Below are 13602 nucleotides of genomic sequence, written 5' to 3'. Positions count from 1 at the left end.
TTATTCTGTCAACCAATAACTTCCATTCTTCCTACCAAAATTTTATTTGTGCAATCCACAGTTGTTAACCATTAAAATTTTATTTTTGGGAATACTGAAAAGCAAAATTTTGACAATTTTAGAAAAATGGTGACAAATACTAGGAATGTTTTGCTTACATAAAGCAGAGATAGTAGGAAATAAATTATTTGGATTTGGGATTTTCTAAGCTTTCTGCCACTCACAAAACTAAAAAAATGGTGGAAAAATTATTAAAAAGTAACTACCTAAGCAAGTAGTACCTGCAAGATCACAGGCAGTTCTCTTCCTGGGTGCATAGTTGGTATTTAGTTGAAACCAGAGAGGAGAGAACCAATAAGCAAAGAGTTGCGCATTATTTAAAATACTAGAGATAAGCCAAAACCCCTGAGCAGGTAGTATCAGCAGACAATATGACTCAGGGATTGATTGAGCAAACAAACCTTTTGACATCGAAGCTAGGTTAATACCCAAGGAAGGACAGTTTCCCCCAGGATTTACCCTAGATAAGCCATACGTCTAGATTATGGATGGGAATGGACCTCTCAGTCCTGAAGGCATTTTATTACAGACTGTATCTCCAGAAACTCTTGACAGTTTTTAGGAGGCCTGATCTAGTTCTCCAGCTCCAATAAATACTCCAAAATCTCTCAGATCTGAGGATGCACACTAGAAGATAGGGCTGAAAGGTACAATCAGTGTTCTTCCTCAAGTGGTATCATTGAAAGCTATTTCAAAGCCTTAATATATCATGAGGATAAGGTGCCTCTTCTTCAACTTTGTCTAACCCCATACTCAAAGTATAAATTAAAACTGGATTCTTAACTTAGATACTTTCTATAGCTGTCTTAAGATTTCTAAAAAAAGCTTAAGTTTTACCTGTGTAGTCAGTCATTTTTCAAGTTTAATAGTACTATTTTCAACATACATGGTGGTTGTCAATTTTTTTCCTAATAGAGTTCATTTATAATTCAAGAATTATGCCTTTGGAATAGAATTTATTAGAAAATACCTTAAAAATTACTTTTTGAAATCTGTAACAAAATGACTCTGCTATCTTCATAAATTCTTGCCAAACCAGCTACAATTCATCAACCAAAATACCAGTATTTATCTGTAGAAATAACTGAGCGATAGAATAAAAAGTAACATAAGTACCCATGAAAATATAAATATTATTTAATTATTTTAATAAAAAATTATTCAAAATAAATTTAGTGGATAATTTCTAGGACTTGCTCAGTCTCCACACAATTGTATCTGAATTGAGCTGAGCTTCTGCTATTTTCAAAGCAGCTTCCCGGTAAAGGGCACCAGCCACTGTCTGATTCATACTTCGCTCACACTCTTCCCGTTCACTCTGAAGGTTCTTTCTGAATTGCTGAACTCCCTCTTCAGTGTCCAGTAAAGGAACCACCGGAACATCAGTGATTTTCTTGCTAAGCTCATTCACTCGTGTCAGGCTGTTTTCAGCTTTACTTTCTTTTGTTAAGAAAAACCTCCTCAAGGTGAGCATTTCTTTTTCCAAAGCGAGTGCTAACTGTTCATTAAGTACACTTTTGCTTCCAGATCTCAGGAGTTTTACATCACAGCTTGCTGGAAGAACTCTAGTAAGGCTATGAAGGCACTGGAATAACACGGTCAGGTTTCTGAAAAATAAAATTATTATCATTAAAGCTACCTGAGGTTTTCAAAATTCTTTAGTGGAATAAAAAACAAAGCTATTTTAAATCAAACAGGGAAAAACTTAAACTTATGGTTTTAAGTAAAATGTGTATTGTACATACAAGAGTGAGGTCTTCTTAACAGCGTGCATATTAACCACTCTATGACAAAAGAATAGACACTAAGCGAATTTCAGCACCATAAATATTCTATGCTAAAACACATGTCCATGATTACATGTGCATCACTTCTTTCTTTGAGAAGTAATTCAAAAGTACTTTGTATGTTGTGAGCCTTACAAGGCTAAATCCTAAATTACAGCAGTATTACTAACTTGTTTAGCCTGGTTTAGGAAACGTATAGACATTTGTCCAGGAATCTGCACAAGAAAAATAAATCACCAAGACTCTTCATAGTATTTCATTTTCAAAATAACAGTAAAAAGGAAAAAAATATATCAGAAATGGACAAAATTAGACTAAAAATGACATAACAATATATTTAAATTTAGTATAACTTGGGGTTTGTTGTTTTTAGGTTTTGCTCCTTAATGAATTTTTTTAAACCAACACATGTTGCAGAAACATTTTGTATTATACTAGGAATAATGTAAGAAAAATGAATATAAAATTACAAAGTAGTGAAATGAAAAAACAGTACCAAGCAAATATTAAATGGAGACTAGACTTATTCAATAGTCTAGCCTAGACAAAATTAAACAATGCAGTTCAGGTTCTGCCATAGTTATGATTTGAAAATAATTCTGTTACTGCTGATGGTTATCATATCATCATATTGCAAGCCTATTCAAGTTATGATTTTGGCTGCTGTTTATGGCACTAGTAAGGAACAGTGTAAAGATAAAAAGGTGTGTATGCAGGATACATATACGCTTTTTGAGCTATTTTACCTGCAAAATAATGTTAGAACTCCTTCAAACGGATTTTTCAGGGTCCAGTTAAAAACTGTACCATACACATCTCCTGCTTTATGACAGAATACGTTGTCCTGGCATTCCCTAAATGGTGTGCACTCCATTTCTCCCAGTAACCATGAATTTACTGAGGTTAATGTGCAGTCAGAAGACACAATCTGAAAGGAGAATCTGGCAGATACTGCAAGGACAGCAAATATATCTTCCATGGAACCTGCAAGAAAATAATATTTTGATCATGGTGCATATATTAAATATGCCTAGAGCATATTTAATAAGTTTCCAGCTTTATGTGAAGAGTTTACACCTGCATTCATACATTCTTTGGGAATTCTCACCTATATTCTTATATCTATTTCTATCAAGCAAAATAGATTGCTGATTAAGAGTGTCCCTGCTATATAATGAAAGCCCTAAAGATAAATGTCACCCTGCCAAAAGAAGACTATTGATGTAATAGTAAAATTGTGATAGTAAAATGACATGTTGGCTTTAGCCAATAATACAGCATTAAAGGAATAAAAATGAAAATTCATTGAATCTATCAAAAGTTTATTTCACTACACGAGCAGAAGCCCAGTTCAAAATCAATTCAGTTTGGAATAGTAAAACAAAGAAAAATAAATGACCTTAATAGAAATAATTAAGGAAAAGGTTCAATTATTTAAGAGGTAATACTATGTGAGAAAAAAATATATATGTATCTAATCAACAGTAAATATCTTATAGAAAAAATGCAGGCCTCAGCATTCTGTACTCAGACTTCAAAATTAACCTTTCCAGATACACTTCAGCACCAATAATAGCACAAAACCTTACAGCAACTCACTTGTTTAACATTTTTTTAATTTTGAAAAACATTGTCTTGTATTTCTCCCTCTTTTAATTCACAACAGGTCTATGCAGTTTGTGTTCAAAGAAACAGATGCGATTGCATCTTAAAAACCTAGTTTGGCATCATCTAGGGTAAACAGAAGAATCAACTATATATTTATCAATCAAAATTATATCAATCCATTTACCTGTACAGTAACTATTATCCCTTTGCATCTTCACTGAATATTTTCCATTTGAAATATCGTCCAGACTTAACAAAATTTTCCCACAGAGTACAGTAATCTTTTTGCTCTCCTGTAAACAATCATTCCAAAGTTTTTGTTTCTTTGCATGTAGAAGAACTATGCAACATACATGATGAAATGCCAGTAATGGTGAAAGGCTGGTAATGGCAATGACTGTCTTTGTTTCATCCAGCTGAACCCTTGAACATCTCTTGGGGAAGTCTTCTTTCAGATAGTTTTTGCTATGTAAGTCCAATTTGATCTTTTTTGGAGGAGGCTCAATTTGACACGAGGAGACAGACAATGTTGAGAAGGCTTTGTTCAGCTTAATGATTTTATTTTGACACTCGATAATTGGAGAAATTGAAGAGAAGTCTTGATCCATCACTAAAGATAGACTGACATCACTCAGTGACCTGAGAAAATCCAAACAAGATGACTGCATTCTGAGTTTATATTTTGCCCTCTGACAAATAACTAGAACTTTGCAGATATATACAGATATTTAAGATTACCACAAACTCCAATATCATTCCAGGCTAAGTCACAGATTGTGCAAGGACTGCAAGTCCTTCAGATGACTATTTCATCTAAGCTTAGTATTAAGGTTTTCAAAATGTGGTCTGAATTTTCCAAGAGCTTCTAGATGTCTCATTTCAATTGAAAGATTCTGAATGTTTAATTTACCCAAAAAATGTTGAAAATTCCACATAACATATGCAGATACTATATGAGTTTAATAATTAATTTTTAAAGACTTAATTTTCCATTAATAAGAAATACAGGAACTATCAATGCTCTCTTTGAGGACTTAAAGGTCTCTTGATGTCATATATTGTTTTATAGAGATTCAAACAGAATTGAACATAGAGAGTAAAATAAAAGGCTTAAATTACTATTACCTTAAACATGCAGTAATTTCCTGAAATGCATTAAGAACTTTATTCAATACAGGGTTCTTTCAATTAAATTCTAATATTACTGTGTCACATCTTCACTTAATATTTTATTCTGTCAGTCAATTCAGTCTCAAGATGTCAATGACATTTGAAAGTCTCACAAATATCTGATTTTCTTTACAAAGAAGCAAATGCAATCTGAATCATCACTGGAATCTTGCATTAGTAGGAAGCACAAAAATAATCAGTAAAGACTTCTAGTGTTTGGGGTAGAGAGAAAGCAAGACCTTTTCCCCAAAAACACAGGTCGTTGCATATATAGAACTGAACTGGAGCTCAGAAGGCCTAGGTTCTGCAGCTAACCTACCAGCTAAACTTTGTCAAATGACATCATCTTCCCAGATCTTTTTTCAACTGTGAAAACAGGAGAGAGGGTAATATTGCTGATGGTTTTTAAAGAATTGTTCCAAATCTTCTGAGGATTTCTGAAGCTATGCAACAACTGGGTATTTCATTTTCAAAAACAAAGTCATCATCAAAGCTAGAAGAATAAAAGCTGGAAAGACAAGAACAATCTCTTGCCTCAGTGGCTTTTAACAGAGACTGTCAAGAAGATGAGGTCAACTTTCCTGTAAAGTTATAGCGATCTGGCAGTTGAGAAATAATATACCCGCAGCTCCAGCAGAATGGCCTAAGGGTGCAACAGGTCAGCTCCCTCACAACCACTTGAATGATTTTCAGTGGCATCAACAGCCTTTAAGCTTATCCTAGCACAGTCTCAGTTACACTGCTTGTGGGAATATAGGTCAAAAGGTAAGTTCTAACTCCAAAGTTTCCGTTACACAATGTACATTGTACTGTAATGTTCACATAATCCTGTTTTTTAAACTGTCTTCCAGTTTAGCTCCCCTCCCTGTAAGTGGGAAATTACATTGGTAGTTTTTACAACTAAACCTGAGCAATTAAAATAAGCAGAATAAACAAATAATTGTAGAGACAATAATAAGAATGAACAAATAATTGTTAAGGTTTAAGTCTTGTATGGCTGATTATTCCACATAATTTACACAATACGTAAGCTTAGCAAATATTTTATTTGGTTGAACACTTGACTGTAGCATAGATCAATAAAAAAGCTGAGTATTAATACATTAAATTGATCCGAGAATTTAAAATGCTTTCTTCTGCGCTTCTTTAGCCAAGTCACTCATTAGGAATGGCAAGTTGTTAACAGTAAGGCATCAGGAACCATATAGCTAAGACAGAGCTTTACCTACACCACATTCTGATGTCAGCATAGCTATGTCAACACAGACTCTAGAGAACCACAGGTTTTCTCACAGAAAACCCTGTTGTAAAAAACCTCCAGTAATGACGTGGTTATACCGATACGACTGATTTTTGGCTTTATAATGTATTTTTTCCCACAGTATTAGAGAGACAAGCAGCAGCAACAGTACTGAGAAGACACACACCTGAATCACTTAACATACAGATATGCAAAATGAGAAAGTCCAAAGCTCAAAAATCCACTCTTGCTACTGCATAGCTGAACATGCAAATTCAGTTTCTAGAAAACTAGTCAATTAAAATGTTAGATAAACGTGTATACTTACAAGAACAATGATTCAGTTAGCTCTACTCCAACTACCAAGGTGTCACCCACAACACGCTGCCACAATTTCTCTATGAAGCGCTCTGGGACTTTAGATGCCACCGATGTCTCTTTACTAAGAGAATGAGGAGGATTTTCTACATCATCCCAGAGAGAGACAAGACCTTCCTTATAGAAAAATGGTTTTATCAGATAAATTAAGTGGGTAAATTGATTCTTTCTATACTGCATTACTTAGTGTTTTACCACAAATGATTGGAAGTGTATTTAAGACACAAAATGAAATCTACATAAACTAGTTTATTCTCTATACTAGATAGAAAAGACAGAATTGCATTTTCTTGAAACATGACATTGTACAAAGCACAACACATTCTCTCTTTGTAAACATCAAATGTACACATCTTGAACTGCCATAAAATTAATTGTCCAAAGAGGATTTAATGTACTACAACTTATTTTATATTACTGCATTAATTGCTTTAAATTTTGTTATCTAAACCTGGCTGCTTTGAAAGGGACCACATTAACTGAAAGGGAGATTAACTCCACATCCAATAAATTAGAAGGCTTATTTTTAGAAACATATAAAGATAACATTTTCCCAGCCTCTAGCACCTTCTCAGCCCACAGTTCACTCTGCTCCCATTATAAAATAAATTTTACTTACACAGATCTATGACAGCTTTTTTCATAACATGTTAGATCACAGACAGATACTCCAGGCAACTGTGCCAATTAAGTGTCACTCCTCCTACTGTTTGTTACTCTTTTGTTAGAAGCTATTCCTCCATAAAACTCAGTTGTCAACAGGTATTGTGCAAACTAATTACAAGTAAAGACAACTAAATTTAATCCAATCTACATACAGATTTAGGTAATGAACCAGACTTAAGCAGCAGATTAATTAGTTTTGATGCTGGCAGTCCCTACTGGAGGAAGCAACCAGTGGCTGAGGGAAGCACCCTCTACAAACAGCTCAGCAGATTTCAGAAGTGATCTGTACTCTCCTGCATTTTACCTCTTTTGCAGCTGGTAGAACATGGGTTCTTTCTTCAACAAGATCTATTAATGCTCTGCAAGATTCAAGAATAACCCTCTTTTTGAGTTCTAAATGCTGCTGTAGCTCTTGAACAGAGGTGTAACCAGCCTGTAAAAGATAAAAAATATCATTAGACTTGTGTTTAGGTCTACTGCAAATAGGACCTGATTTTGAAGTTACCAAGAGGTCATTTTGACCTTGGTGCCAGGGAAGGTTATGGAGTAAATCACCTTGAGTGCCATTATGCAGCACGTCCAGGACAAGCAGGTGATCAGGCCCAGTCATCATGGGTTAACAAAAGACAGGTCCTGCTTGACTAACCTGATCTCCTGCCATGACTTGTTTAGTGGATGAGGGAAAGACTCTGGATGTTGTCTACCTGGAGGTTAGTAAAGCCTTCAACACTGTTTCCCACAGCATTCTCCTGGGTTTGGACAGATGTATGCTTTAGTGGCTAAAAAACTCACTGGGTTTGGACAGATGTATGCTTTAGTGGCTAAAAAACTCACTGGATGGCCAGGCCTAAGGAGTGGTAAATGGAGTTAAATCCAGCCAACAGCTAGTCACAAGTGGTGTTCCCCAGGTCTCAGTGTTGGGGCCAGTTCTCTTTAATAGCTTTATCGATTATCTGGACCAGGGGATTAGGTGCAACGTCAATAAGTTTGCATGTGATACCAAATTGCATGAGAGTGTTCATTTGCTTGAGGACAGAAACATTCTACAGTGGGATCTGGACAGGCTGGACCGATGGGTTGCGGACAATTGTATGAGGTTTAACAAGGCCAAGTGCTGGGTCCTGCACTTGGGTCACAATAACTCCATGCAATGCAACAGGCCTGGGGAAGAGTGGCTGGAAAGCTGCCCAGCAGAAAAGGACCTGGGGGTGGTGGTCAGCAGCTGGCTGAACATGAGCCAGTAGCGTGTCCAGGTGGCCAAGAAGGCCAATGGCATCCTGGCTTGCATCCAAAATAGTGTGGCCAGCAGAACCAGAGAAGTGATTGTCCTCCTGTACTTAGCACTGGTGAGGCTGCACCTGGAACACTGTGTTCAGTTTTGGGCCTCTCACTACAAAGATGTTGAGGTGCTGGAGCGAGTCCAGAGGAGGGCAATGAACCTGGTGAAGGGTCTGGAGCACAAGTCTAATGAGAAAAGGTTGTGGAACTGGGGTTGTTCAGTCTGGAGAAAGAGAGGCTAAAGGGAGACCATATCAGTCTCTACAACTATGTGAAAGGAGGTTGTAGCAAGGTGGAGGTTGGTCTCTTTTCGCAAGTAACAAGCAATAGAACTAGACAAAATGGCCTCAACTTGTGCCAGTGCAGGTTTAGATTGGGTATTAGGAAAATTTTCTTCTCTGAAAGGGTTGTCAGGCACCAGAACAGGCTCCAGGGAAGTAATGTAGTCACCATCCCTGGAGGTATTTAAAAGACATGTAGGTGTGGTGGGACATGGTTTAGTGGTGGACTTGGCAGTGCCAGATTAATGGTTGGACTCGATGATCTTAAAGGTGTTTTTCAACCAAAGCAATCCTATGATTCTTTTTAGATTTTCATTTTTATGAAAGTATCACAGGCTAAGATCCTTGTGTTCCACAAGTAATACTTCTAAAAAAATGTTCAAGTCAGGCTACTCTACTGCCAAAATAGAAATCTAAGCCTTGAGCTCTCAATATTAAACCTAGAGTTTAAGACAAACATCTAAGGTAAACTTTATCAAATTATATATTTGTCTCTTTCATTACTGTTCACAATTCACTCTTCCACTGGAATATATCAATTTTGATTTCTTCTCCAGACTTGCATTGATTATTGGTCAAGTAAATATATTAAAGAGTTGACAGTTTTACAAACAGACATACATGCAGGCTAGACTCAGTATAAAAAAAAGAAAAAAAAGCACACCAGCATCAGGTTTTACGATTTTGCAAAAGGTCCATAAAAGCTATTTTCTAGAAAACAAGATCCTGAAAAGTACAGCGCTGCCAAAGAGACAAAAAAGCTCACCATTAGAATGCAAAAGTAAACTTCCCTCCCCCAACCATCTTTGAATGAATCGAACCTAAAAATTAACAAAAACCCCAATTTAGGATCAAATATAACCAGGTCACAATCCTGAATAAAATGTAGGTCTTGTAAGCAAAGTGATACTCAAGCTGCAATGGCAAAGGGTGTTTAAAGCAAGTAGCACTGATCATGGTAAATTCTGTAAATAAAAGATTTGCCACTGATCAAACCATGCATTGTAAGTACCATATTCCAAGCAATAAACCAGTGCCAGACTTGGGTTAAGAGAAGACTTAAGAACAAAGATGTTTCTATAATACCTTTCTAATTGAGGTCTTAAGAATACCAAACCATTACTTACTCCCACTGGTGAGTAACGGAGAAACAGAAAGCTAATGGGAAAGAAGAGACTGAGAAACATTCAAAATGACAAAAGATTCAGTGATATATACTTACTGACCAATCTGTCTTTTGCAAGCCCCTTTGCCCCACAAAGCAACTGAAGAAAGAGGCCTGAAACGTACCACGTGGCCAACCCAGGACTGAGTAGCACCCCCCACTAATCCCCTCTGGAGCAAGAGACATCAAGTGACATGCACATCCTTTCTGCCAGATACCAAGATGCACTGAGCAACAAGCATCATTAGAAGGGGTTGGACTAGATGATCTTTCGAGGTCCCTTCCAACCCCTAGGATTCTGTGATTCTGTGATTTGTGCAAGAAATGAAGCACAGACTTGAACTACTTCTCCAATAAAAACCAGTATTAACCTCACCCTGTAGGTAATGTAATGATAATGTAATTTGGAATGTGGAGGCACAACTATTGAGTACAAACCTGTAATCTTGTTTCAAGGGCTCTGACAGTAAGCAAACCATTCTCTTCCCATCCTGCTGCAGCAGGAACATCATGTTCATACTTAACACCACTCTAAAAAACCAAAACAAATCCCCATTTAATTAAAAAGCTGAAAGTAAGGTACGGGTACATAGAATTATAAAAACCTGGGGGAAAGCACAGAAAATCAGAAGAATCATGGTAGGCATTTCAAAAGAAAAATCTTATATTCTGTAAACAATTAGAGGTTGATAGTACATAATGGAAAGACCTAGTTATGAGAAGTTAATTAACAAGCACTATGGCCTTTATTAAGAGTTTTTGGCCAAAAAGTAAGTATTGTAGCAAACTGATTATGTATGTGAAGCATTTTCAACCGCATTATTTTATATCTCCCAAAAGAATGTTGATGCTATCAAGTAAATAGAATAATTTCTTCAGTAACTTAAAATTGCAGTGTGGAACATTGTATTCAAACTTCAGGGCATTTCACAGCACACATCCAATTTTATGTTGCACCAATACTTTAATGATTTCTTGAGGTTTTCTTAATTTAGTAAGCACAGACTCAGTAGCTGAGAAAAAGCAAGCTGAACTTACTGCATAGTTGACTGCTCCGAGATCTGTTATTCTGAATGTACTTAACACTTCTGTATTGGAGTCATCCTTAAAAAGCAGTAACAGTTGCTCATTTCCAGAGCCAATAAAATCATCCACCAGAACAGACTTCACTTTTTGCCATTTGGAAACAACCTACAGTAGAAGAGATTTAAAAATATGTATATTTGAATAAATATTGTATTTGAGATTTAATTTTGATGAAGCTTGCTTTCTATAAAGATGCAGCCTATTCAGGCATGTGGAATACTATAATTCAAGAAGTTTGAGGCACTCACTGCACCATTTAAAGCCTCCAGGAAACTCTGGGGAAAATTAGCCATTTCTCTTTAAAGGTCAGTTTCCACAACACAGATGACAAAGAAGATAACACCTTTTCAGTGTACTCTAACATATGAATAGTTGAGCGCTGTAACATTTATTTAGAACCGTTAATACCTGCAGATCAGTTAAAGTTATTACCTTTGACATTTAGAAATAACTTTTGCTGCATTGCACACTTAAGGGAAGGACAAATTTGTACAATAATGCTAACAACTAAACAGCACAAACTTTCATTTCCCAAATTATGTAAGACTTCTTGCCAGAGTGTTTCAAAACCCTAGAAGTTAACTTTGTCTGTCCTGACACCAGTAAACAAACGCAAGGCCTCTTCTTGTAATGTCCATGAAACAATACCTTTTGTTACTAGGAATTGAGGCTCCAAAGGCTTTTAAATGCCAATGAGAAGTTTATGCTTTGGAATGGTATCAGTTTACCTTCACTTTAATACAAATTATGTTAACAATTTCAAGTTTTCATACTACGGAAGTCTTCAATTAGCACCACAAGCTTTGGCTCAGCGCCACAAAATGTATTATTAAAGAATAGTATAGAGGGTTTATTTGCAAATATATATGCAAGCAATGAAAGCAAATCAATCTTATACTTGAGCAGGTTAACAGAAGTAACAATAGCACAAAAAATAATCTATAGAACTCAAACATATAGCTATTCAGTTGCAGAAACTTTCAATAAGACAATATACACAAAAGAAGATACAGTAATAAAAGGAAGCTGTTTAAAGCCACAAATACCTGTAAGCTGTCTCTCCTTTGTACAACACAGATATTTCCAGAGGAAAAAGTCACTATAAATAGCAAATCATTGGTACTGGTTAGAGCTGTTTTAACTGAACATGGTTTCTCATAAGGAAGTTCACAAACACCTTTAGGGTAACCATCTTGGAAGCAAATAAGCTGATTCTTGCGAGTTACAGCGACAAGTGATATTCGAAGCTGTTTTTTCAGCATTTGATTCTTGCAGACATGGACAGAAGATACCACCCTGCTGTAAGCATGAGGCATAAAGCTCACGCCAGTTAACATTTTTTGTGTTTCAATTGCGTACCCAAAGAACTCACTACCCCAGATGGCTCTGTCTGAAGTGGAAAACTCATCCTCATCTTCGCTCTCTGGCAGGCAAGCAGTTCTTATCCCTAAAGCAACAGTACCTTCATCCTCAATTTCACCTGTCCACACAACAGAAGAAACCTGAACAGGAGCACTTAGAACCGTGCAGGTGTCTGAAGAGATGTAGAACAGCTTGTTGGCATGTCTCCACAAGACTGAAGGGCCAGTAAACAACCTGATGTCTTCTTTCAGTTCATAATCTAATTTAAAATGAAAGGACTGCTCAAACTGATTTGAGCTGTGAAGAAACAATAGAAGGTATTTGACAACATTATTCCTTTTTTTCTTTTTCATCAAAATGCAGGGAAGAATAATCCCTGTTCTAGAATCTGTTGTGCAGCTACAACAAATTATTTCAACTTCTAAGTGACTGGCATGCATGTTGAACACTCCAGAAGATTTCTGAACGAACAGCTTAGCATCTCTGTCAAATGCCATTCTTTTGACACTTAAGTTCACTGTTTTATCAGCTGCTCCCTCCACATGTTTTGGTTTTGACAAATGAAATACAAGGACTTCTCCATTGTAGGATAAGAACTGTTCTTGCTCTCCTTGAAGCATCTTTATTTATCCTTGTGCATATTCCTCTACAAGAGAGCTGTATTTGTCTCCATTTTTGTCAGGACTATTTATTTGTGGACATTTCAGCTTGTCTGCATGTTTTCCATCTACAAAAGTGAACAATAAAAAGGTTAAACTGTTCTGGCACTTGGTAAACTGATCCTCAAGAATAAGCATTATGCATTACAAAGCAATGACAGACTTGATGTCAGCATGTGCTTTAATCTCACCAATCAAGAGTGAATTTAAGGAATTTTGTACTGAGAATTTTAAGTAACAGAACCAGCTTTTAGAAATGTATTGTAGCATATGTTTACCAAAGCACGAATTTGCTGCTCATCAACAACTACAGAGCATAATATAAATTAAAAGAGAGAAAGTCAAACCACACTCAAGCTGTTTGTGGAATTGAATTAAAGGCATCAGCTGCACAAACATACCGAGGGGACTGGAAAACAAGGCCGATTTGAATTCTCAAATTTAAGAGCTTTCGCTCAGTTGCAGGCTTTATCAATAAACACCTTTCATCCTTGGCTAAAGCGACAAAGCCTCTTTAGGGAGAAAGCTCTCTGTCGAAGAGCGCAGTCACTTTGCCGCCAAGCAGGCACCCCTCCTCCCTCAGACAAGACCCCGGGGGACCTGGAGCGAACGCAGCCGTCTCACCGTTTCACCCCAATGCCGGGGTACGAAGCGACGCCCCTCACCTGGCCCCGACACCCCGGCAGGTCAGCTTCACCCGGCCTGCTGCGGGGCCCGGGCAGCCGCCCTCGCGCCCCTGGCAGCCCCGGCGGGGCCCTGCCGCCCCCTTCCCGGAGCCGGCGGCCCCGAGGCTGAGGCGGCCCCGAGGCTGTCTCCCGCCCCTACAAGCCGCTGGCAGCCGTTAACGGCCCCAGGGAGGCAC

The 13602-nt window shown here is 37.3% G+C and overlaps 1 protein-coding gene across 1 annotated transcript; it reads right to left on the bottom strand.

The window, feature by feature from the left end:
* Nucleotides 1-1179: 1179 nt before the first annotated feature.
* FANCB (FA complementation group B) lies at nucleotides 1180-13432 on the bottom strand. The gene is made up of 9 exons (XM_051626240.1): nucleotides 13365-13432; nucleotides 11766-12808; nucleotides 10672-10824; nucleotides 10072-10164; nucleotides 7214-7342; nucleotides 6194-6360; nucleotides 3640-4094; nucleotides 2594-2831; nucleotides 1180-1667 (listed from the first exon to the last, which is right to left on the bottom strand). The coding sequence occupies exons 2-9, from the start codon at nucleotides 12699-12701 to the stop codon at nucleotides 1247-1249; spliced, it is 2592 nt and encodes an 863-aa protein (XP_051482200.1). The 5' UTR covers nucleotides 12702-12808; nucleotides 13365-13432; the 3' UTR covers nucleotides 1180-1246.
* Nucleotides 13433-13602: the final 170 nt, after the last annotated feature.

This window comes from Apus apus, chromosome 1 (assembly GCF_020740795.1).
Source record: "Apus apus isolate bApuApu2 chromosome 1, bApuApu2.pri.cur, whole genome shotgun sequence".
Taxonomy (NCBI): Eukaryota; Metazoa; Chordata; class Aves; order Apodiformes; family Apodidae; genus Apus; species Apus apus.
This window is presented reverse-complemented; position numbering and strand designations above follow the sequence as displayed.